A 25175-nucleotide genomic window follows, 5' to 3' on the forward strand; every position below is an offset into this window, starting at 1 on the left:
TTGTCAAGGCCCATGTTCTGAAAAAAGTGGGGAGAAACTGTGGCCAGGCCGGAGTTTGGCTCAGAACCTTTGGAGAGGGAAGGGGTTGGTGGGGGAGTGTTTATTACTCGCCTTGCGCCCAACACTGTACAGGAAAAGGTCCTCCCCAAAATGGCCACCGGGCCAGTCTCCGCCAAAATGGTCATCCTAAGAGGACCAGACAAAATGGCAGTTACTGGTACACCAAAATGGTCCCAGCCCGTTCAGCACATGGCAGTCACCCCACACCCAACCCACACTACGCACCAGGTTGTAGGTCCGCTCGCCCAGGCCAGTACACCCACAGGTAAAAGGAATGGAAGGGAAGGCAACCCAGGCCTGGAGGGGAGGAGGTGACCCATCAGAGCTGACCACCCCAGGGAGTAGCCACAGCCTCCCACTGCGCCCAAGTTGGGGGGTTCACTTACTGATCCAGAAGAGGCAGTGAGTAGCACTCCCGAGACAGGCCGCCACCCACCGAGGTGGAGGGGGCTGTAGGCCAGGGAAACACTGTAACACAGATGACAGGTGCCCTGTCAAATTTGTCCCTGCGAGACATTTAACTCGTCAGCCGCCTCAGTCCAGGTTGGGGCTGTTGCAGCCAACCCCACACCTAGCTAGGGGTCTGCATGCACTTGCTGGCCAGGCTGGGATGACTTCACGATTATGATTGAAGATATTTACAGGAAATACCCAGGAAAATAAAAAAAAAGGGAAGACAACTACGGAACCACAGGTCTCAGCAGGGAGCTAGGTCCTTACTTCTTACACTAGGCAGAAAAAAACTGAGCTGCCTATAATAGAGAGGGGGGTGACTACCAGTTAAGACTGCCCATAGACAGTGCTGTGTTCTTTTTTGTGCAATGTTTTTTCTGCATATTGTCCTACTCCTAAAAGTGGTGCTATAACCCTATGGTCAAGAATAGGGAGGTGCTGTGTCTTTCAATGAACGTAATAGAAAAACATTTAGCTAAACTTCAGCGTTAAGTTTAAATGCATATGGACATTGGATTCAAACGAGCTTCCATTGCCTGAGTTGTCACAGTAGTGTGCCATTGGCTTTTAAATTGCTTGGTAAGTAATGGAATATATAGGCAGCATTGGCCTGAACCGTGCACAAAATGCTCAGTTAGTTACAACACTATGACCCTATGACCCCCAGTGCATTACTTCTTACCTGTTGTTTAGGAGAAGCTTGGCAAGCCTCAGAACCATACACTAAGCATCTCCTTTCGCTGCCCAAATGAATCCAGTTTAAAGGAAGTCACGTTTGCTAGCACCCATGACAGCTATCCCTAATTAGTTTAATATTGCCTGTGGACAGTGAAAAACATGAAAAGTTGAATTGTGTAGATTGTTTTGGGTGTCCACTTTTACTGTATTATTTAATACCCAGTCCTGGAGTTCTCCTTTAATGTTTTATTATTTCTCTTAGATACACAGTGGGCACTGTGCAGGAAAACAATGATCAAGTGTGGAAGTTTCAGCGCTACTTTCTGGTCCAGGAATATTGCAGTAGATTGACCATTCCATTCCCATTTGTCATCTTTGCTTACTTCTATATGGTACTGCGGAAGATCTTCAGTTGCTGCTGCAAAAAAAAGGCACCTCCACCTACACCTTGCTGTAAGTGACTTTTAAGCTACTTTTGCTACCCGCAACAATATCTGTATAGTAACATTTTCACTTATAGTCATAAAATATTGCTCTGAATTGTCCCACAAACTTATCCCAAAATTGTTCCAGCGCTTATTCCCGAAGGAGCCTCTACATTGTCCAGGCTATAGTGATGGCTGGCCAGAACTGACCCAAGACTCACTGACATACCTTGTGTGTTTCAGTGAGCTTTAATAAATTGTGAAAAGAATCCTTGGAAGGAGGGAATTAGTTAAATCACAGCAGTAACACAATCCAATGACAAAGAGACCCTAAATGCACATGGCTACAATATGGACAATCAAAATTACCACAAGGCCTAATAAGGGATATCATAATCCCTGACTACCCTCCAGTCCTGCCGATGTTGGGACCCTTAATATTTGGGATGGAGAGCTCTTTAACAGAGTCTTTTGTACTCCTAAATGGAACTTGGGCTGTTACCAAAGAAATGTCAGTGGCCAAGAGGTCTCGACCACTGTAGTTGATCTCTGGGTATTCGACAGACTCATGGCTGCCTGAGACATTTATGATTTTTTGGTCCTCATTCTTTATCCTCTGGCACTCCAGGAGAGGTTTCACACTCCCTTGCCGGCACTGGACCATTCTGATGACTACACTCACCAATGCCCTTGCAAGTCTTTCTAGTGGGCAGGGCTTACGATCACAGCTTCAGTCACTGACAGTACTAATCTATCAGCTCTTCTCCTTAGTCCCTTAGGGCAGGGAAGGGCAGAAACAGCCGCAATGTGGGTGACCTCCTCCCTGAAGTCTGGGCTGTGCACCATATGCCCCTTAAAGTACCAGTGACTTTATATGTGTAATGTATATTATCTATAAAAATAATGAGAGCATTCCTTCTTGCCATCGGAATTGAATCCTTGTTTCAATTATAACTTATCACTGCAGTTGTGGCAGCTGAAAGATAATTGGTTGTTATGGACAACAAGAAACTAGAAACTTTGAAACATGATATTCTGCAATAATTACAACATACCAAAAGTGAATCCTTTTCAATAACTGCCAGTGTATCCCCAACACAGTTGGTGTGAACAAGCCCTTTGACAGCCATCACCGTAACAGTTGTCCCCATTGAAAGATTTATCTTCACACCTTGTTCTGGGGATAACAGTAACATTTTTGATTGCCCATCTTCTAACTTAGTGGCAATGGTTGCTGTTAGAAATAGAGGGTGAATCTACCCAACAAGAAGAGCAATGAAAACCTGACAACGGTTCTAATCCTACCCCATCCTTCCCTGTTCTATCCAAAATTGAAAAAAAAAATTTAGAGTGCAGCTTTAGGGGAATATTTTGGGGATACATTAATAGTTTATAAATTAAAAAAAAAAGAAATTCTGAAAACTGGTCCTAGTCATTTTTATGTGCTTGAATGTTTTTGTTTTACCTTAAGCATCAAAAGGCATAATGGTTTAGAATTTTAGCTTACAAGATAGTAGCCTTTGCTGTTAGGTTGGGAGCAAGTATTCACTCCTGCTCCTGTAAGTGACAGAAGGACAAGAACATTTCATAACTGAATTCAATATTTCTCATTACTGCTTAGTCTAGCAGCCATGATATGAATAATATCATTAGATATTTCAAATGCATAGGCACAATTTCAACTTTGGGACATTTAAAAGTTTATGCTCCTCCTCCATATCTCCCAAAATTCTGAGATAAGAAAGCAGGAATCCTTTTATCTAAAGTATGTTGGCAAAGGACATACTCCTGCGCTGCCTCCAATTATTTAGTTTCAATAGTTTTTTATTAAAAAGAAAGAAAGAAAAGTACAAAAGTAAGTGAAGCAATATTGTCGCACATTTACACATCATAGTGCACATCATATAAGGTAATATGTAGAAACTAGTACCATAACTTGGGCTCTAACTTCATTCAACATGTCAGAGACACCTCTCCCCCCACTGGCACCCCAACTGGGAACATTCTGTGCCATAGTGTGGGAAAAGATGGGCCACCCCCATTTCATTCTCCTAAAACAAATAGAACAAAAGAAGAACGACATTAATAGCAGCTGTCGATAAGTCATATGGTCTAGTGGTCAGTAGAGACACCTTTATAATTTGAGTACCAGTCTGTCCATGGGAGCCATACGTTTTTAGGGGTTTCAAACTTGCCATGTGAGTGCGCAAAACTGAGTTCATAAGTGCAGTGGAGCTGGGTGGTATTTATTACGCCCTCCAAAGTAGGTACTCTTTCCTCCCTCCTATACAGAGCCTAGTAGCAAGAAGTATATGAGTCACGACTAACCTAAGGGGTGATGGGATGTCTTTTATACCAACATTTAAAATCCCCAGACTCTGAGTTGGATATAGGCTAATGCCAGTAATTTGTGAAAGCATGGAGAATACTCCTGGCCAAAGTCTAGATAATTTATTACAGTCCCAAAGTATGTAATTAAGATTTCCAACCTGCTCACACCCCCTCCAACATTTAGGCGAGGCGTCGGCTTGAAATTTAGATATGTGGTAGAGTGTTAGGTACCATCTTAGCCTAATTTTATGTGATAGTTCCCATGGGCCCACACATTTTGTCGCTGTGTACGTTGTGGATAGTGCTTTCTGCCATTGTGCGGGGGAGATCAGTAGATCAAGGTCCCTCTCCCAAGCCACAAGCTGGGGAGATTTAACAATTTCTGCTTTGTCCTTAATGGCAGTGTAGAATATAGGAATTCCCCTGCCTCCAGTTATTTAGACCACCAGGAATTTATATGCAAATATGCTGTATTTGGTTTGCAATTATTTAGGAACTGGATGAAAAGTTTAGTACAGTGAAACACCTTTGGTAGTAAAATAGTCAATTTTTTGTATGATACTAAACGTTGCAGGTTACATATTAGGATCCCTTAATACCAGTAGGTTGGATAATTTTTATCGATAGCCTCCCTTCAAATTATTTTGTTGGGGGAATTATTAAACTTTAACTAATAAAAAATTATTTGTCTCTGCAGGTCACAAGAAAGAGGACATTGAGACATTGGCCTGGGAAGCTGTGATGAAAGAGAATTATCTTGTGAAACTGATTAGCCAGGCACAAAGTAACTCAGAGTGAGTGTCCTCTTGTGGTCAGTGATGGAACAGGCTCGTGGAAAGAAACTGCAGGAAACTTTTTACACAACATAGCTAACTCATGTAAAACTGCCCATTTAAAATGTCAAAATATTAATCTGCAAATCAAATGGAATGAGCATATCTATTCGTTTGCAGAAAATCACAGTTCTCTAGTTTTTCTCAGTATATGCATGGAAAGTTCTCATGTCTGTGGAAAATGAAACCAATAATAATCCGCACAATAAGGATTCCAGAGTTGCATGATTATTAGTGGATAAGGGGAATTAATATGTACATTTGTGGGAGGACCAGAGAACCATTATTTGTCCAATTTGACTGATTCTTTCTATTGATGATGCATGTAAAGGTTTGGTGACATTACTTGACTGAAACCTAAAAATGTGTGAGCGTAATTTTTAACGGTATCAACTCAGGATATCATTTAATCTCATGCTGCTGGTTGGCTGACTGTGTCCTATTCAATTTATTTAAACTGATCAAGAAATTTGTTTATTTTTCATGCATATTTTATTAGGTGTAACATGATTTAACTTCATGGATTATCAGTTGCCTCCCCCCTTGCCTCATGTACTGCCGGATATAGACCCACATAATATTTAAATGTTCAATGTTAAACATTCAGTACTGGAATCTGTGTCACCAGTTTGATTTCACACTATACTGTTAAAGTGACTAATAGTCTGTACCTTCCCACTAGCCAAATATTGCAACTGATTTCTTTATTCTCGCACATGCTGACAAGTTGAACTATCTTATGTTTTCTGTATTTGCTGGGACTCTGTTAATGTGACCTCCACCCTTGAGCTCTCAGACTTGCACCAAAGCCCAGTCTTTGACAGGGTCTCCTACTTCCTAATTTATTTACTGCATAATATTTATATTAAACACTGGGAGTATCGGTGGTAGCATGAACACCCAAATCCTCAAGCTGGGAACTTTGACAGGGAAACATCACAACTGCAGTTTCTAAGTAACACAAGAAGCCAATAGCTTTGGGGTGGAGTCATCTACACACAAAATGAAACACTAGACTTAAATAATTGGGAAAAAAAGTTTAAAAAATTTGATTTTTGACATAACGTAAAATCAATTTCTTTGATGTTCATTGACGGACACAGCTCCTGATCTTCATGACCATTGGGTTATACTGCCCCCTACAGGAGTAGGACTCTAGGCAGAAAAAGAATCTGACTACGCCTATGGGCAGTCTCAGGGTGTATACTCCCTCTCTCTTCTATAGTTACTCAGTTTTGTTGCAAGCAGTGTCAGAAGAATTACAACTCCACAGAGGGGTGGGTGCTGAATGAACATCAGAGAAATGGAGTTTACGGTAAGTCAAAAATCCCACTTTCTCTTTCGTTCATTGATAGACATCCCAAAGCAGTGTTAAACGTGAGGGGTGGGAACAGCAAAAAATATTCCTAAGGCTAAACAGTAGCCAACCAGGCAACAGGAGCTCAACCAAAAACAACTGGAGCCCACCTGAAAAAAATGATATACCCTCAAAGGATCAGGCCCCCTAAACAGCAGCCTGCAAAACCTTGCGGCCAAAAGAAGCATCCGCAGATGCCAACATATCCACTTTATAGAACTTTGTGAAAGTGTGCACAGACGACCAGTCGGCCGCCTTGCAAACCTGCTTCACTGACGCTTGATGACGGAAGGCCCAGGAGGCACTATGTGCCTGAGTAGAGTGCGCCTTGACAGGGAAAGGAGGAACCTGACCTCTGATGGAATAGGCCTGAATAACCGCCTGTCTGATCCATTCGGAAATGGTTGCAGAGGAAGCGGACAACCGTTTCTGAAGCCCATCCGTGAGCACAAATAGTGAGTCTGACTTCCTAAAAGACTCTGTAGCTTCCAGGTACACCCTAATTGCCTAGAGGACATCCAAGGCATGCAAGGCAATTTTCTTCGGATGTTTTGGCCTGGGACACAGGGAAGGCAACACAAAGTCTTAATTCAAATGAAAATCAGAGACAACCTTTGGGAAAAATTACGGAGAGGGGCAAAGAACCACCTAATGTCTGGGAATCACCAAGTAAGGTGAATGACAGGATAAAAGTGCAATTATACAGTGCAAAAAGGTTGTGAATATTCAGTGGTAATAGGAGTAATAACAATATTCCCCCTAAAGTGCATACAAAAAATAAATAAAGTGCAGAGTGCAAAATACAATACTATACAATAATATGTGCAAATAGGCTAAAAATGAAACACATCCATAAATAAATACAATACTTAATATTCTTAATAAAGTCAGTAATAATAATAAAAAATAAATAGTAATAATTCCACATAAAAGTCCATAAAAAGTGACAAAAGTGCTCCAGCAAGTAGTCAGTGAAAAAAAGTCCAAAGGTGCTTAAGTGCTGAAAAGACTGTGCAAAACCATGCCAGCAATCAGATGCAGTGTTGTGCTGTCTGCCTAGTGCCCTACTCCTGTAGGGGGCAGTAAAACCCAATGGTCATGAAGATCAGGAGCTGTATCTGTCAATGAAGGAAAGAGAAAATGTGTTTTCTAAAGGAAAAGGATGATAAGGCCATTAATAGACCTAAATGTATTGAATAAATTCATTTAAAGGAAATGTCTACTTGCAAGGGTGTGGGGTGAACATCATGCCGATCAAAAAAAAAAAGTCAAATTCTTTAGACTAAAAGTAGGCTATAGTACCACCCTCATGTTGTGTTATCTTCAGATCTTCTAGGGCCCAGTGTTAAATAGTTGACATTACATAAAAATCACAATGATATCACATCTGCCCATGGCTCTTTCTTATATAACCGGGTTATGCTAGCATGGAAGAAAAACTCTCAGCTCCATTGATGTGACAATCCTTGATGGTCAAACAGTACTTTCTGAATGTGTTGTTGAGAACTGCATGAACAAAATAGCACCTCACGTTGTGAAGAACTCCTAATAAATGTTATCTCAATATAGGAGTACAATACAGTCTTCTCTGAATCTTTTAGGCAAATACACTTAAACAAAAGAGGTACACAAAAGTAGTACAGCCAGATCTGTCAGGACTGTGACAAAATTGTTGATTTTGTTTCCTTTTAGGACAGAACACAGATTTAAGCAAATGGAGGCAAAGGTAATCTTAGCATCTTTCTTCCTACTGAATAAACATATAAGGTGTCATATTTGTACCTGTTTTTCCTTTTATCTATCTTTATCACATCTCTTCACAGCTAAATGACTTGAAAGCATTAATAAAAGATCTTAATAACAAGATAAAGTGATGTCCTATACACAAGGGTACTATGGTAATGTATTATACAACTTTAGTTAATGCTCGCTTATTTGTAGTATTTTTCCAGTTTTATTTCTTTAAAGTATACAGTATGTAAGGGCAAAAATTATATTTTTTTTAGTTTGGATAGATTTGGACAAAATTAGACCTTCTGTCAAGTTTCTACTGTGGTCTGTGTTCCCCACTGGGGAAATCGTCCCTCTTTTTGTCCTGGTGACCATAATCACTGAGAGAGAGCGCAAGTGGAACTTCAAAATTTAGAGGCGTCATAAGAGCAAGCAGTGAAGGGAAATCCTTCAAAGGGTTCAATTGTTCTGGTGACAACTGGAATTCCCCTCACTTTGGAGAGATTTTCTCTCACTTTCTGTTGTGTCCTTAACCACTTGCCAACCAGCCGCTGCCTATTTACGGCGGCAGGTTGGTAGGTTCCCGCAAATCGCTGTACCTGTACAGCGGTTCGCGGGAGCGATCCTGGGGGCGTATGCGCGCTGTCTGAGGCGTGCACGCCCACTCTCCAGTGGGGAAGCTGAGGCGCGGGGGGGGGGGGGGGGCGGTGGCTGCGATTGCTGCCGGGCAGTGGCGTACCTGGAGCATTTGGCACCTGGGGCGGATCTTACATCTGGCACCCCCCCAACTTTAAAATGTAAAAACGCCCGCAAAAATTAGTAATGTTTGCAAGAATTTTTATTGCACAAATTTCACAGCCCCCCTATCACAGTGCCCTTTGCAGTCTGCCCCCCGTCACAGTTCCCCCGTTTGCACTCTCTGCCTCCCCTGCCCAGTCCTACCTTTGGAATAAACAGATAGCTAATACTATTATCAATGTGTTTAAGTTTGAGTAAGAGATTGGAGACATGCTAAAGGAGATGGTCCGAGACTGCGGACATGGTACAGGAGATAGTCAGAGACTGAGGACATGATAAAAGAGATGGTCAGAGACTACGGACCTAATACAAGAGAAATCAGAGACTGAGGACATGATACAAGAGATGGTCTGCAGGTGCCTTCACACTGAGATGTGGGCTGGCCTGACACCCCCCCAGTGCCTGGCACCCAGGGCGGGCCGCCCCCGCACCCCCGTTGGTACGCCACTGCCGCCGGGCACCCCCGATCGCTCCCTGTTGAGTTGTTCTTTCAGGAATCAACACAGGGCTCCTGTGTTCCTCCTATTTAGGAACACAGGTCCCTGTGATGATTCCATAAGCCCATCCCCCCCACAGTTAGAAAACACTAGGGATGGACCGATTGTCGGCACCACCGATATATCGGGGGCCAATATGCACTTTGCCCGATATATCAGAATCGGCCCCTGAGGTTACCGATATGGCCGATATTTGGGGAAAGTGCTGTACCGGAGTGATGCCTGCAGCTAGAGGCATCATCCCAGTACTGGCGTCCATAGCCGACGGTCGGCTGTTTTATAATGACAACCGATGTGGCTGAGAAGCTGCCAGGCTGTCATTACAAGGAGCGGGAGGGGACGTCCCCCCCTTCCCACCGCCTTCCGCAGCTCGCCCGGGTCTCCTGTCCCACCGGGAGACCCGGGCATCCTACCTGCACGGCTGCTGAACAGAAGACCCGATCAAAGTCGCATTCGGCTCTGATCGGGTCTCCATATAAAAAACATGTCATGACATCACTTCCGGGTACTCAGCGCCAAATTAAAAAAACTGACAGCATTCAAAACAGACAAACTTGGCGTTTTGAGTGCTTTTCAGTGATGAGGAGGGGTTTGGGGTCTTTTAGATCCCCAGATTCCTCCACAAAAAGTACCTGGGGGAAAAAAAATTATTTTTTTTTACATGTCCGAAAATATCAGCCGATATCAGTCGATACCGATATCCGATGACCAAAACATTGTTATCAGTATTAAAAAAACGATATCGATCGATCACTAGAAAACACCCCCTAGGCATACATTTAACCCTTTTATCGCCCCTGGGTAAACCCCTTCCCTGCCAGTGTCATTAGTACAGTACATATTTTTAGCACTGATTACTGTAGTAATGTCACTGGTCCCCCCTAAAGTGGCAAAAATGTCAGTTAGGTGTGCGATCTGTCCGCCACAATGTCGCAGTCCCACTAAAAATCGGTGATCGCCACCATTACTAGTAAAAAAAAAAAAAACATAAAAATGACATAAATCTTTCCCCTAGTTTGTAGATGCGATAACTTTTGCCCAAACCAATCAGTATACACTTATTGGGATTTTTTTTGTAGCAGAATACAAATTGGCCTAAAATGATGAAAAAATTTGATTTTTAATTTTTTTTTTTACTGAGAGTGTTCTATAACAGAAAGTGAAAAGTATTATTTATTTATTTATTTATTTATTTTTCATAATTGTTGCTATTTTTTTGTTTATAGTGTAAAAAATTAAAACTGCAGACGTGATCAAATACCACCAAAAAAAAAAAAAACTCTGTTTGTGGGAAAAAAAGGACATCAATTTTATTTGGGTACAGTGTCACACGACAATTGTCAGTTAAACGCAGTGCCAAATCACCAAAAATGGCCTGGTCATTAAGGGAGAAAATCTTCCGGTCCAGAAGTGGTTAACAACACAAACCAGAAATCGAATTAGGGGCTGAATCCCAGAGTTGCTGTACAATTCCTGTGCATTCCTCTGCAATGGGATTTTCAGCCTATTCATTTGAATGGGCTGAAATCGCATCGTATGGCACAAAAAAGTGTTGTATGCGCTACTATGTGTAGATCCACCCTTGAGGCAAGCATGTACACACTGCTATGGTGGATTGTCTAGTAATTTATACCTAATGGACCTCTGGTAGTACCTTCATTCCTTTATATGTTTATTGTTACCTGTAACCTGTAGTGATAAATTATAGCCTTTGTAATATTATAACCTAATTTATTTAGTATGTGAAATGTAATACATACAATTATTGATATTTTGGGTTCTAGAAAATGGTATAATTGTTTGTCTAACAGTATACAATCTGTATTCTAGATGTATAGATACTCACTTATTGTCTTTATGACGAATTAAGTCTTATTACTGCAGTTCGTATTTACTTACAATGCATTCAGCAGTTTTAAAATGGAATAACCCACATTTTTAACCATTAACATGTCACCCCTCTACCTCTTACTTCCACACTTTTTTCCCTGACCTCCTTATCCAGATACCCCAAATGTTCCACTTTTCCCAGGTTTCGTCCTCTACAAAAAAGATAAGAAGAGAGTTTACAGAAAGTCACACCATCACTGGATGCTCTTAAAGTTTTATCCTCTGCCAAAAATTCAAATGGAATGCCATCTTATACCTCTCTTTTATTAGGTAGATTAACTGTTCTGCCATGGAGTAGGTGACTAAAAATAGGTAGTAGCATCCTAAATGCAAATATAACCTATTACATGTTGAACCATGAAGAATGTCCAGCTGCAGAACAGCAGGGCTGGTAAAAAAGATTCACTTCTAAAGATTTGTGGAATAATATGGCAAGTGTACTCAAGAAAATACTATGGATTATTGCAATGGTTGTAAAACAGATTTAAATATAGAATGTAGGCCTATAGGTAGCAAAAAGTTAAGTCCTACTACTATATTTCTGAATAGTAGTTAGAGTAGAATAGTGCAGTTCGAATGTTTTCAAAGCATAGAATGCAATTCCCGTATATTGTATTTAGATGCTTATTATCATTCAACACAGTCTCCCCACCAATAAAGACATTCTCATCCAATGTGGTCTACAGAATTTTCAGATAATAGCTACAATCAAATCTTCACCAAGTCATCAGTTTGACAGCTCTGGTCGTATCTTCATACCAGATTCTGTTCCTGACCGGCCAACTGCTGTGACTTCAGTAGATACTTTGTTTTGTATCTCCGGTTCATAGTCCCATCAAACAATAGTTTGCCTTTGCTCATTTTTAAATAAGCCAGTATATGTTTGTGATGTCGTGTTTCCTACTTGTATATGTATTTAAAAAAATAAACATCATAAAGACATGCTTCTTTCTTTCTTGTCATGGTATTTAGTATTGTAGTGGAAATAGTGCTTGTTAAAGAAGAAATTGTTAAAGCATTTAAAACATCATACTATTCCTCTTATTCGAATATCATATACAGGTGCATTTCAAAAAATGTAAATAATATCAAAAAGTTAATTTCTTTGTGTAATTCAATTCAAAAAGTGAAACTCATATTTATATACTGTAGATGTGTTACACAGAGTGATATATGGGGACAGTAGGCAAGATTTCTTATTCTACTTCTTAACTAAAATTAGAAGGCAGACACCTGTAATTTTGGAAAATAATTGGCCGCGGCCGTTTATTAAACAGCAACACTTTCAACAACCTAGCCACCACGGCTCAGGCTGCATAAATAAATATTTCAGGTAAAATCATAACTTCCAAACATACATAAAAAAACGTCCCCCTTTGCTAATGCAAAGGTGACCCACCACATAACAACAGCCGCGACAAGGGAGGGGGGGATGGGGAACTCCACCGGTAAGTCTTCTGAGGCGAATGAGCCCCTCTGAGGCGATCCCCTCTTTATATAGGGTCTCCAGAGGGCTCTATAAGCTTCTAAGCTGATCCTTGTCCCTATAGGTGCTCTGACCCCTGCAAAGCTACACCCACTCCAGCTGTTTCCCTCAGGATAGCCCTCTTCTTCCCTCCCCTTTTTCCCTGGGGAAAAAGGAGGGAAATACTACCTCTTAAACTTACCCTTCTTCTCGCCACTCTCCCATGAGGAAAAGGGGGCCTATACAGCCTTCCCTTTTACTCTCATTTTAAGCATTTCTTTTTTTTTTTAATTTTGATGTTTATGGCTTACAGCTAGTGAAAACCCAAAATCCAGTATCTCAGAAATGTAAAATATAGCATAAGACCATTAACCACTTGCCGATTGCCTAACGACTATCTACGTCGGCAGTCAGCCCCTCACAGGCAAAGTGACTTCGGTCTACGTCGCTAGCCTGTGAGGGTCTAGGGAGCGAGCGCGCGCCGCCGGGGGCGCGCTCCGGCGTGGTCACGGACCCCCCCGCGCGTGTGACCGGCGGACCCGATGTCCGCCAGTCACTCTGCGATCGCCGCTGCAGAGGGAGAAAGTCAGGCGGCTAGTGTAAACAAGCCGCCTGTCATTCTCCCCTGTGTAGAAACTGTGATCACACGGTTCTACTATTTAGAACCATTGATCACTGTTTCTACAGCTCAACAGACAGCCAATCACAGTTAGAATCACGCCCCTAGGGACACACACAGCCTCTCAAATAAAGTTAACCCCTTCACTACCAGTGTAATTTTGCAGTAACAGTGCATATGTATAGCACTGATTACTGCAGTAATGTCACTGGTAACCCCAAAAGTGTCAAAAATGTCAGTCAAGGGTCCGATCTGTCCGCCGCAATGTCGCAGTACCGCAAAAAAAATCGCAGATCGCTGCCATTATGCGTTAAAAAAAAAACAACAAAAATCTTTCCCTTTGTTAGTAAACGCAATAACTTTTGCGCAAACCAATCAAAATATGCTTTTTGCGATTTTTTTTACCAAACATAGGTAGCATAAAACAAATTGGCCGAAAATGTTAAAAATTTAGATTTTTACATTTTTTTTGGGGGAATTTCATATAAAAAAATGTGAAAAATATTGTTATTTTTGCAAAATTGACGCTCTTTTTTTGTGTATAGCGCATGATCAAAAAATCGCACAGGTGATCAAATACCACCAAAAGAAAGCTCTGTTTGTGGGAAAAAAAGGACGTCAAATTCGTTTAGGTACAGCATCGCACGACCGTGCAATTTTTCCGTTAAAATCACGTAGTGCCGAATCGCAAAATACCCCCTGGTCAGGAAGGGGGTAAAATCTTCCCGGGGCTTAACCACTTAAGCCCCGGAAGATTTTACCCCCATTCCGACCAGGGGGTATTTTGCGATTCGGCACTGTGTGACTTTAACGGACAATTGCGCGGTCGTGCGACGCTGTACCTAAACTAATTTGGCGTCCTTTTTTCCCACAAACAGAGCTTTCTTTTGGTGGTATTTGATCACCTGTGCGATTTTTTGATCACGCGCTATAAACAAAAAAAGAGCTTCAATTTTGCAAAAATAGCAATATTTTTCACATTTTTTTATATGAAATTCCCCCAAAAAAAAATTTAGAAATCAAATTTTTTTTTACTTTTTCGGCCAATTTGTTTTATGCTACCTATGTTTGGTAAAAAAAATCGCAAAAAGCGTATTTTGATTGGTTTGCGCAAAAGTTATCGCGTTTACTAACAAAGGGAAAGATTTCTGTCATTTTTGTTGTTTTTTTTTTTAACGTGTAATGGCGGCGATCTGCGATTTTTTTTGCGGTACTGCGACATTGGGGCGGACAGATCGGACCCTTGACTGACATTTTTGACACTTTTGGGGTTACCAGTGACATTTCTACAGTAATCAGTGCTATATATATGCACTGTTACTGTAAAAATACACTGGTAGTGAAGGGGTTAACTTTATTTGGGAGGGAGGGGCTGTGTGTGTCCCTAGGGGCGTGCTTTCTACTGTGATTGGCTGGGGCTTGAGCTGTATGGACACTGATCAACGGATCTACATACTAGATCCGAGTGATCAGTATCCTAACAGCAAGGAGAATGACAGGCAGCTTGTTTACACAGGCTGCCTGACATTCTCCCTCTCCCCCGCCGATCGCCGAGTGACCGGCGGACATCGGGTCCGCCGGTCACACGCGCGGGGGGGTCCGTGATGACGCGGGAGCGGGAGCGCGCCTCCGGGGGCGCGCGCTCGCTCCCTAGACCCTCACAGGCAAAGTGACGTAGGGCTACGTCACTTTGCCTGTGAGGGGCTGACTGCCGACGTAGATCGGCGTTAGGCAGTCGGCAAGTGGTTAAGTGGTTAAAAAAAAAAGGATTTTTAATACAGAAGTGTTGGCTTACTGAAAAGTATGTCCATGTAAATTATAGTATGCACTATACCAATACTTGGTCTGGGCTTCTTTTGCATACAGTAAATTACTGCAAACATGCGATGTGGCACTGTCGAGGCATTATGGAATCACAGGTTGCTTTGACAGCAGCTTTCAACTCCTCTGCATTGTGGGGTCTTGTGTCTGTCATCTTCCTTTTGACCATACCCCACAGAATCTCTAAAGGTCAGGTGTGTTTGCTGGCCAATCAAGCAATAATACCATTATCATTAAAGTCATTGTAAAGTCTCATCTTTTTTTTTTTTTTTTTTAAATAACAAGCATGTTATACTTACCTCCTATGTGCAGTTGGTTTTGCACAGGGCCCTGGATCCTCCTCTTCTCGGGTCCCTCTTCAAGCCTCCTTGCTATGGGGGCATCCGAGCCGAGCTGCAGCTCAGTGTGTCCATTCAGACACGGAGCCGCTGTTCGTCCTGCCCCCTCTCTCCTGATTGGCTAACTGACTTTGATTGACAGCGGTGGAAGCCAATGCCGCCGCGGCTGTGTCTCAGCCAATCAGGAGGGAGAGTCCCAAATGGCTGAGGGACTCCTGTACATCGCTGGATAGAGATGGGACTCAGGTAAGTATTAGGGGTGCTGGGACGGCTGCTACACACAGAAGGCTTTTTATCTTAATGCGTTAAGATAAAAAAAAAAAACCTTCTGCCTTTACTACTCCTTTAAACCAGATATTGGTTCTTTTGGCAGTGTGGGCATGTGCTAAGTCCTGCTGGAAAATTAAATCGGCATCTCCATAAAGCTGGTCAGCAGAGGGAAGCATGAAATGCTCTAGAATTTCCTGCTAGAGGGCTGCGCTGACTTTGGACTAGATATAACACAGTGGGCCAACAGCAGAAAATTACATGGTTCCCCAAATCATCACTGACTGTGGAAACTTCACACTGGACCTCATGCAACTTGGATTCAGTGGCTCTCCACGCTTCCTCCAGATTCTGGGACCTTCATTTCCAAAGGAAATGCAAGATTTTCCAAAGTCAGTGATGATTTGGGGAGCCATGTCATCTGCTGGTGTTGGTCCGCTGTGTTTTATCAAGTCCAAAGTCAGCGCAGCCCTCTAGCAGGAAATTATAGAGCACTTCATGCTTCCCTCTGCTGACCAACTTTATGGAGATGCTGATTTCATTTTCCAGCAGGACTTGGCACCTGCCCACACTGCTAAAAGTACCAATACCTGGTTTATTGATCATGGTATCACTGTGCTTGATTTGCCAACAAACTCGCCTGACCTAAACCCCATAGAGAATCTGTGGGGTATTGTCAAGAGGAAGCTGAGAGATACCAGACCCAGAAATGCAGATGAGCTGAAGGCCGCAATCAAAGCAACCTGGGCTTCCATAACACCTCAGCAGTGCCACAGGCTGATCGCCTCCATGCCACGCCGCATTGATGCAGTAATTCATGCAAAAGGAGCCCCGACCAAGTATTGGTATAGTGCATACTATACCATATATAGATATACTTTTCAGTAAGCCAATATTTCTGTAATTAAAATCTTTTTCTTTTTTTTTTATTGGTCTTATCTAATATTCTAATTTTCTAACATACTGAATTCTGGGTTTTCCCTAGCTGTAAGCCATAATCATACAAATTAAAAGAAAGAAATACTTGAAATATATAACCCTGTGTGTAACACATCTATATAAAATATGAGTTTCACTTTTTGAATTGAATTACTGAAATAAATGAACTTTTTGATGATTTTCAAATTTTTTGAGATGCCGTTTACTGTTGCCCATGACTTTTGGGTGACCCTGTAGAATGTCCTATAAGTGGGCAGTCAATAAATGTCAGCTTAACTGCTGGGTCAATGAACTACATTATGAAACAAGTGTATGCTCCATGAAATGTGCTCCTAAGCTGAGAAAATATAGCAAGCTGATGTATGTAATGTTGTAACAGATGATGTATGTATGATGTTGTAATAGATGAAAAATGTCTGCTTCACCCAGCAACCGTCTCACCTTAAAGCGGAACTTCACTCTCTCAATCAACATTGACTATTTCTAATCCTTATGCCACTAGCATTAGTCAATAGATAGGAAGTTATATAATTTACTTGCTTTAAACTTTTTTTTTGTACATTTCTTCAGTTACTTTCTGGTTTACATGCCTAGGCAATGATGTCATACAACCCAGGAGTCTTCGAGGAAAGAGGGGAGGAGGGGTTTTCTCAGCTACCTGCCTGCATGACTGAGCTAAGGGCAGATGGATTCCAGGAACTAAATGCTGCATGAATCATTTGTCCTTATTCATAATGGCCATAGCCAGAAATGCTAGTTGTGTTTTTCAAAGTGATTTTTCAGCAAAATATAGAAACTTGGATGAATGGGTGAGTTTGCTTTGTATATCAAAATGAATTAACAACTTAAGGACCAAGCCTATTTCTGACACATGTTGTTTACAAGTTAACCACTTTGAGACCGGAGGATTTTCCCCCTTAATGACCAGGCCCTATTTTGCGATTCGGCACTGCGTTATTTTAACGGACAATTGCGTGGTCATGCGACGCTGTACCCAAACGAAATTGACGTCCTTTTTTTCCCACAAATGGGGCTTTCTTTTGGTGGTATGTGATCACCTGTGCGATTTTTATTTTTTGCGCTATAAACAAAAAAAGAGCGACAATTTTGAAAAAAAAAAAACAATATTTTTCACATTCTGCTATATAATATTCGCCAAAAAAAATGTAAAAATCAAAATTTTTTTAACATTTTAGGCCAATTTATTTTCTGCTACATATTTTTGGTAAAAAAAATAGCAATAAGCGTATTTTGATTGGTTTGCGCAAAAGTTATTGCGTTTACAAACTACGGGAAAGATTTATGTCATTTTTATTGTTTTTTTTTACTAGTAATGACGGCGATCTGCGATTTTTTGCAGGACTGCGACATTGTGGCGGACAGATCGGACCCCTAACTGACATTTTTGACACTTTTGGGGGTACGAGTGACATTACTACAATAATCAGTGCTAAAAATATGCACTGTTACTGTAATAATGCCATTGGCAGGAAAGGGGTTAATACTATTGGTGATCAAGGGGTTAAATGTAAGCCTAGGGGAGTGATTCTAACTGTGGGGGGGTTGGGCTTTTGAAATGATCATAGAGACATGCGATCCTATATAGCAGGATCGCATGGTCTCTGTGATCATTGCAGGGAGAAGGACGGACGGCTATGTTTACATCAGCCATCCGTCCTTCTCTGTCAGCGGGGAGACTTTATATTGATTATGTAGATGTGTGTATTATTCACACTCGGAGCTGCCTGACACCCGCACTGGCTTCCCGCTGACGATCGGGGGCGGGAGCGCACTGCTGGTGGCGCGCACTTACCCCCTAGTGGACTCCCAGGCAGATGACGCCTATTAACGTGATTTTGCCTGGGAGAGCCCCACTGCCGACGGGAAGTGGTTAAAATCAGTAGTTTTTTTTTTTTAGAAAATTACTTAGAACCCACAAACATTTTATACATATATATATATATATATATATATATATATATATATATATATATATATATATATTAGGGCTGCTGAATATAATCGCCGAATCGATGCATCGCGATGCGACCCTTCGCGATTCTACATCGATTCGGGGTGGTTGAATAATCGATTACCTAATGACGTCACTTCTGGGGGCGGGGACAGAAGTGACATGGCGGCGCTGGCCGGGCTTGTGGGATACGGAGCTCCTCCTCGCGGCGCGGGAGAGGAGAGGAGGAGAGCGGAGCTATCAGTGCTCTCTCTGGCCCCGGGATACACACGGCATGCCCACTTAGCACGCTGCTGCCCAACCGCCCGCTCTGACAGCCCGGCCGCCCGAAGTCGCGGCCTTCCCAGCTCGGTACACTTCTGGCAGCGGTGCGGTTCTCGGCAGACAGCCTGAGTTGACCGCAGGGGAGCGAGGAGGCCCTGCTTTCCGCCTGTACCGTGCACTGCACTAGTCCGAGCTCCAAATTCCCAACATGAGGCTCATCACCCAGGACCTGTCCGAGCCCTACTCCATACACCTACTGCTACTTCATCCACAACTGGCTGCAGCTCTGCTTCCTGGTAAGTCGGGGCACTACAGGGCCCAGCATTCCTCCTTACCAGGGCCTGCTATAATACAACTAGGGGCACTACAGAGCCCAGCATTCCTCCTTACCAGGGCCTGTTATACTACAACTAGGAGGACTACTACAGACTCTGTAGTCCCCCTAGTTGTTGTATAACAGGCCTGGTAAGGAGGAATGCTGGGCTCTGTAGTCCCCCTAGTTGTAGTACAGTAGGCCCTGGTAAGGAGGAATGCTGGGCTCTGTAGTCCCCCTAGTTGTAGTACAGTAGGCCCTGGTAAGGAGGAATGCTGGGCTCTGTAGTCCCCCTAGTTGTAGTATAACAGGCCCTGTTAAGGAGGAATGCTGGGCTCTGTAGCTCTGTACAGAGCCAAGCATTCCTCCTTACCAGAGCCTGTTATACTACAACTAGGGGGACTACAGAGCCCAGCATTCCTCCTTACCAGAGCCTGCTATACTACAACTAGGGGGACTACAGAGCCCAGCATTCCTCCTTACCAGGGCCTATGGTACTACAACTAGCATCAGGTAACTCTTCTAACCTGATGTGGCCTGCTTTAAAGGGGGATCTATGAGGGGACCTGCTCTACTAAAGGGGGATCTATGGGGGGACCTGCTCTACTAAAGGGGGATCTCTGGGGATGCTGGCCTGCTCTAAAGGGGGATCTATGGCGACCCTGCACTAAAGGGGATCTATGGAATAGATCCCCTTTAGTGCAGGGTCGCCATAGATCCCCCTTTAGAGCAGGGTCCCCATAAGAGCTCAGTTCCGCTGGATCCCCTTTAGGACAGGCCCAGGCTCCCCATAGATCTCCTTTAGAGCAGGGTCCCCATAGATCCCCCTTCAGAGCAGGGTCACCATAGATCCCCCTTTAGAAAAGGGTCCTAATAGTAATCGTGATGCATCGTGATGCATCGCGGAATCGAATCGCATCGAATCGCGACCCTAATAATCGTAATCGTATCAAATCGTGAGGTAAGTGAAGATGCGCAGCCCTAATATATATATATATATATATATATATATATATATATTGTGAGGGATTAGCTCGGTGGCGGGTGTGGATGACCCCTTGGGGGGTGCGTTTTCCCAGAGAGGTAGCCGACAAGTGCTTGCAAACAAACAGTGTGGTTTATTAAATGGTGTTTTCTTCACCAGGCTGTATGCAGCAAAACATCCAAAATAAAATAAAACAGAAAATAAATCCTTGCCTCTGTGGGCGGCTACCTTCTCACAACTGGAACCTGCCTAAGTGTCTGTCTCCAACCTACCGTCGGGCAGACTTCCTTGTCCTACAGCGGACACTCAATAGTCCTTTTATAATAGCTTCACAGGGCAACACAGTCCTTTTGTTTCTTTCACATCAACAGTTCGTCTTCTCACCTTTGAGACGTATTCACCCTTGGTTACCGTCCCGGGCACACATCACTCCGGGGGGTCTTCTCCCAGGCCCACACATCCTGTCGGGAGGCACACGCTGACTGTCCTCCTGCTCCCAGCCCACATGGCTTCAGGATGCAGCTTCTGGAGGCAGCAATCAATAGATTTTCTCTGGACAAATTATAGAGGCCCCGATCTCCTCATTCTGAACAGCTGAAGGCCTTTCAACTTCTTTACACCTTCCTGCTGCCTTTGGCAGCCGACACCCTATAATAATCAGTGAACTTTTCAAAGCAGGTGGGAATGTGTCTCCTCTCAGTGACTACATTCCCAGATTTACCTGACTTCCTGTCACATACCCCCCCCTCTTGTTTCAACCCTAGGGTTGGGACACATATTTCCAGGCACGCATGTGTCAGGCACTGCTGACTCACTGATAAGCCTCCTATTATCCTCAAGCTTCCGGATGAAACTGTTTTGTCATCTTCATTGACGGATTTCTCATAAATGCCACACAGTTTGTCTCTCATCTCATATACACATTCTTCAACTGCATTTTTGGCATCATTTTGCTCCTTCTCGTTTCTGTCATCTTCATTGACAGCTTTCTCATAAATGTCAGACAGCTTGTCCCTCATAACCGTCTGTCCAATCCACCATGGAGGACCGTGATCCATAGGCAACTCAATTGGGCTAGTCTTAATGTCTTCAACATTCTTAAGACGCCTCTCTCTGCAATCCATAAATGTTTTCCACAAAACTTTGAGAACCTTTGCTTCACTAAGCTTTGTTCCAAGTAGGGACTCTTGACATCCCTCTGTGACTTGAGTTGCCTCTCCATACAGCTGTACACAATCATTGACTTTTTGTTGTAAAAGGGAATGATCTTCCTTCTTGAGCTTTGCTTGCTCTAAGATGCTGTGCAGAGGATTTTCCAATTGAGACAACAGGCTGTCACACATTTCTTCAAAGTGACCCCTGTTCCTTTTCCCAGAGACATCAATATCATTCACCAAACATTTCATATTCATAGGCAGATCTGAAGCATTTGCACTCATCAACTTCTTAAACTTTTCACCCTCCTGAGCGAGTCGCAGTAAAGGCCTACTATTTGATTTGATATTGAGTTTATATTTCTTGCCAAACTCTTCACAGAAGAAGCCAACCAGAACATCATCAACTTTCCTTCCACCAACATAGGGGTCAAAGGCAACAACACAGTTGAACCCAGCGATCTGGGTGGTATCCATTATAGACCTCCTCTCTGCATCAGTGAAGAAGCATGGAACTGCAACACATTCTTTTACAGGTTTCTTCAATGCACTTTCTGCTGAACTATTTGACCGCTCAAGGTCACCTAGTTCTTTTTCTCTATCTGAATTCCACATGGAATGCATCTCAAGATCACGATCAAACTTCTGCCACCCGTCTTTCACCAGTTCCATTTTGGAAACACTCCCTGAAAGGCACTTATTCATTTGCTTCACGTTTTCACCAACAGCCTTAGTTTTCCCCACTAGGTTTTCAGCCTGAACTGAGAAATCATCACATTTCTTACTCAGCTCCTTTGTTTGCTGAAGTTCTAATGATACATTTTCCAATGCTTGAAGTTTTTGAAGGAACGGTTTATTCCAAAGGGGTGATTCAAGCCACATGTCATCACATTTCTGAGGCTCACTCAGGACAGACCCCAAAACACTGATCCTTTTAAAAACTGCATCAGGCACACTATCCCCTCTTTGGGACAGATCCTCTGTTGCCTGGAATTCCTCTTCCAGTTCCTGCAACGGAATCTTCATCTCTTCTACTTGCTGTTCTAAGGCTCGCTTAGACTTTTCTAGCTCCTGAACTCTTTTCACAACATCATCCTTGGAGCTGACCAATTCTTCCATTTCTGTACGCAGCTGTTTGTCAACACTTTCTAGTTCAGCCTTACACTCTAGAGCTTCCTCCAAAGAGCGAGCCAAGAACAGGGCTTTGCTCTCGTTATCACGCACCTCCGTTTCTGCACGGGCGCGTTCTTCTGCATATTTTGCAGACACAGTCTTCTCTTCACCAAGCATCTGATCAAACTTCTTTTTCACATCTTCAACACACTGTAATGAACCAACGCTTTCTTCCATGCGTTTTTTCATATCCGCTATCTGAGCTTGCAATGTTGCGACTTGCTCTGATAGGTTTTTCTTTGCTTCCGCCTCCTCTTTTAATTGTTCCAGGAAGCCATTTTTCTCATCTTCCATTTGTTTGAGCTTTGTGCTAAAACTCAGCCTTTGACACCTCTCTTCCTGTAAGAGTTCCTGCGTGTCTTGCAGCTGCGATTCCAAGATAGAAAAATCTTCCGCAATTTCTCTAGATTTGCTGTCTGCTTGAGAAAGCTGATTTGTAACATTGTCCAACTCAACCTGCAGTCGGTTTGCCTTCTCTGACAGCTTAGCACACAATCGGTCACCTTCTGACACCTTGACTTGCGATTCCAGAAGCTGTGCCTCTACTTTTTCCCTCTTATGTTCACAATCTCCTTTTCCCTGCATAAGAGCCTTCACCTCATTGGCTAGCATCTGGGAATAAGAATGTAATTCTGCCACACAGGCTTCTTTCTCCTTTAACTGCTGCTGGACACGTTGGGCTTCCCCTTTCCAACTTTCACAGTCCGCACGCCATTCATCTACCACATTGCTCAAAGTAGTGAGCTCATACACAGTACTCAGTAATTTAGCCTCTCTTTCACTTTTCTCTTTGTCGCTGAGAGACAATGTCGCTTTCAGAGCAACATTCTGTTCCTGCGACTCCTGCAGGTCTATTTTTGTAGCTCCCAAAGACTGAAGACTTTTTTCCAGCTGATTACGCAACTCCAACATATCAGCCATACTTTGCTTCTGCAAAGTCTGAATTTCACTTTCCTTTTCCATGAGGATGGTATCTTTCTCCATTATAGTCTCTCTGCGTTTTTGCAACTCGACCAAAAGAAGAGCAGTGGATTCTTCCCACTGTAACACATGAGACTTGAGTAGTTCATTCATTTCCTGCAAGTTTCTATGCTCCATTTTAAGCAATTCCAAGGCTTGTTCCTTTTCTTCCATTTTCCGTTGCAAGGCATCCAACTCAGCCCTGCACACATACTCGGTTTTCTCCAAACCGATGGTCTCCATTGGCTGCTGGCGTCTCTGTTTCCAGCCTGCCATGCTCTCTTGATGAGCCTTTTGTTGAGCTGCAAAGCTCTGCTGAAAATCCGCATTTGCCTGCTGTTGAGCTGCATTTGCTTGCTGTTGAGCTGCATTTGATATAATCAGATGTTTCAACATCTCCTCCATTTTGAGTTTACTTTTCATCTGAGCACACTGCGTCTCCATAGCGGTTTCATCAGTGTTGCTAGGGACAACAACCTTCCTCTTTAGTAGACTCTCTTTAGGCATGGATGGGGCTGGTTCAGACGGTAGCATCCCCTCCATCCATAGAATCCGGTCTCTCATTTCATCTATCTTTGCATTTTTCAGGCGTTTTGAACGCCCCATCTTCAATAACTCCACAAATTTTTCACAGTCCAGCAAAAAAATTTTCAGACCACTGTCTCTTTAACACATGTAGTTGTTCTCTCTCTTGCAAGATCTCTTTTCCTGCGCACACAGTTTGTGCAGTCACTTGCACCAGACACAACAAAGTTCATCAAAAAATTTTGAGACCCCTGTCTCTTTAAAACACTTTTTTTTTTTTTTTTCTGTCAGGATCTTCTCTCCTGCACACATAGATTGTGCAATCTCATGCACCAGATAAAGTTCATCAAACATTTGCACTTCCTTGCAGGGATCTCTGCTTATGCCCACTGCATACCTCCACCATATGTGAGGGATTAGCTCGGTGGCGGGTGTGGATGACCCCTTGGGGGGTGCGTTTTCCCAGAGAGGTAGCCGACAAGTGCTTGCAAACAAACAGTGTGGTTTATTAAATGGTGTTTTCTTCACCAGGCTGTATGCAGCAAAACATCCAAAATAAAATAAAACAGAAAATAAATCCTTGCCTCTGTGGGCGGCTACCTTCTCACAACTGGAACCTGCCTAAGTGTCTGTCTCCAACCTACCGTCGGGCAGACTTCCTTGTCCTACAGCGGACACTCAATAGTCCTTTTATAATAGCTTCACAGGGCAACACAGTCCTTTTGTTTCTTTCACATCAACAGTTCGTCTTCTCACCTTTGAGACGTATTCACCCTTGGTTACCGTCCCGGGCACACATCACTCCGGGGGGTCTTCTCCCAGGCCCACACATCCTGTCGGGAGGCACACGCTGACTGTCCTCCTGCTCCCAGCCCACATGGCTTCAGGATGCAGCTTCTGGAGGCAGCAATCAATAGATTTTCTCTGGACAAATTATAGAGGCCCCGATCTCCTCATTCTGAACAGCTGAAGGCCTTTCAACTTCTTTACACCTTCCTGCTGCCTTTGGCAGCCGACACCCTATAATAATCAGTGAACTTTTCAAAGCAGGTGGGAATGTGTCTCCTCTCAGTGACTACATTCCCAGATTTACCTGACTTCCTGTCACAATATATATATATATATATATATATTATTTTTTTTCTTTAGCAAAGACTCTGGAGAATAAAATTGCAGTTGTTGCAATATTTTTTGTTGCGCCGTATTTGTGCAGCTTTCAAACAATAAAGTTAGCCCAATTTTTTGGTATACTGTGAAACATGATGTCACGCCGAGTAAATAGATACCCAACATGTTATGGTTTAAAATTGAGCACACTCGTGGAATG

General features: G+C 43.0%; 1 protein-coding gene across 1 annotated transcript in view; it reads left to right on the forward strand.

The window, feature by feature from the left end:
- TRPM8 (transient receptor potential cation channel subfamily M member 8) overlaps positions 1 to 8028 on the forward strand; it is a 95209-nt gene extending 87181 nt beyond the window's left edge. Inside the window, exons 22-25 of the mRNA XM_082260867.1 lie at positions 1454 to 1644; positions 4645 to 4741; positions 7830 to 7863; positions 7961 to 8028. Coding sequence (XP_082116993.1) covers positions 1454 to 1644; positions 4645 to 4741; positions 7830 to 7863; positions 7961 to 8011 — 373 coding nt within the window. The 3' untranslated portion in view covers positions 8012 to 8028. The remainder of the gene's footprint in view (positions 1 to 1453; positions 1645 to 4644; positions 4742 to 7829; positions 7864 to 7960) is intronic.
- Positions 8029 to 25175: the final 17147 nt, after the last annotated feature.

Source organism: Pelophylax lessonae (assembly GCF_965119305.1).
Source record: "Pelophylax lessonae genome assembly, chromosome: 6".
Lineage (NCBI taxonomy): Eukaryota > Metazoa > Chordata > Amphibia > Anura > Ranidae > Pelophylax > Pelophylax lessonae.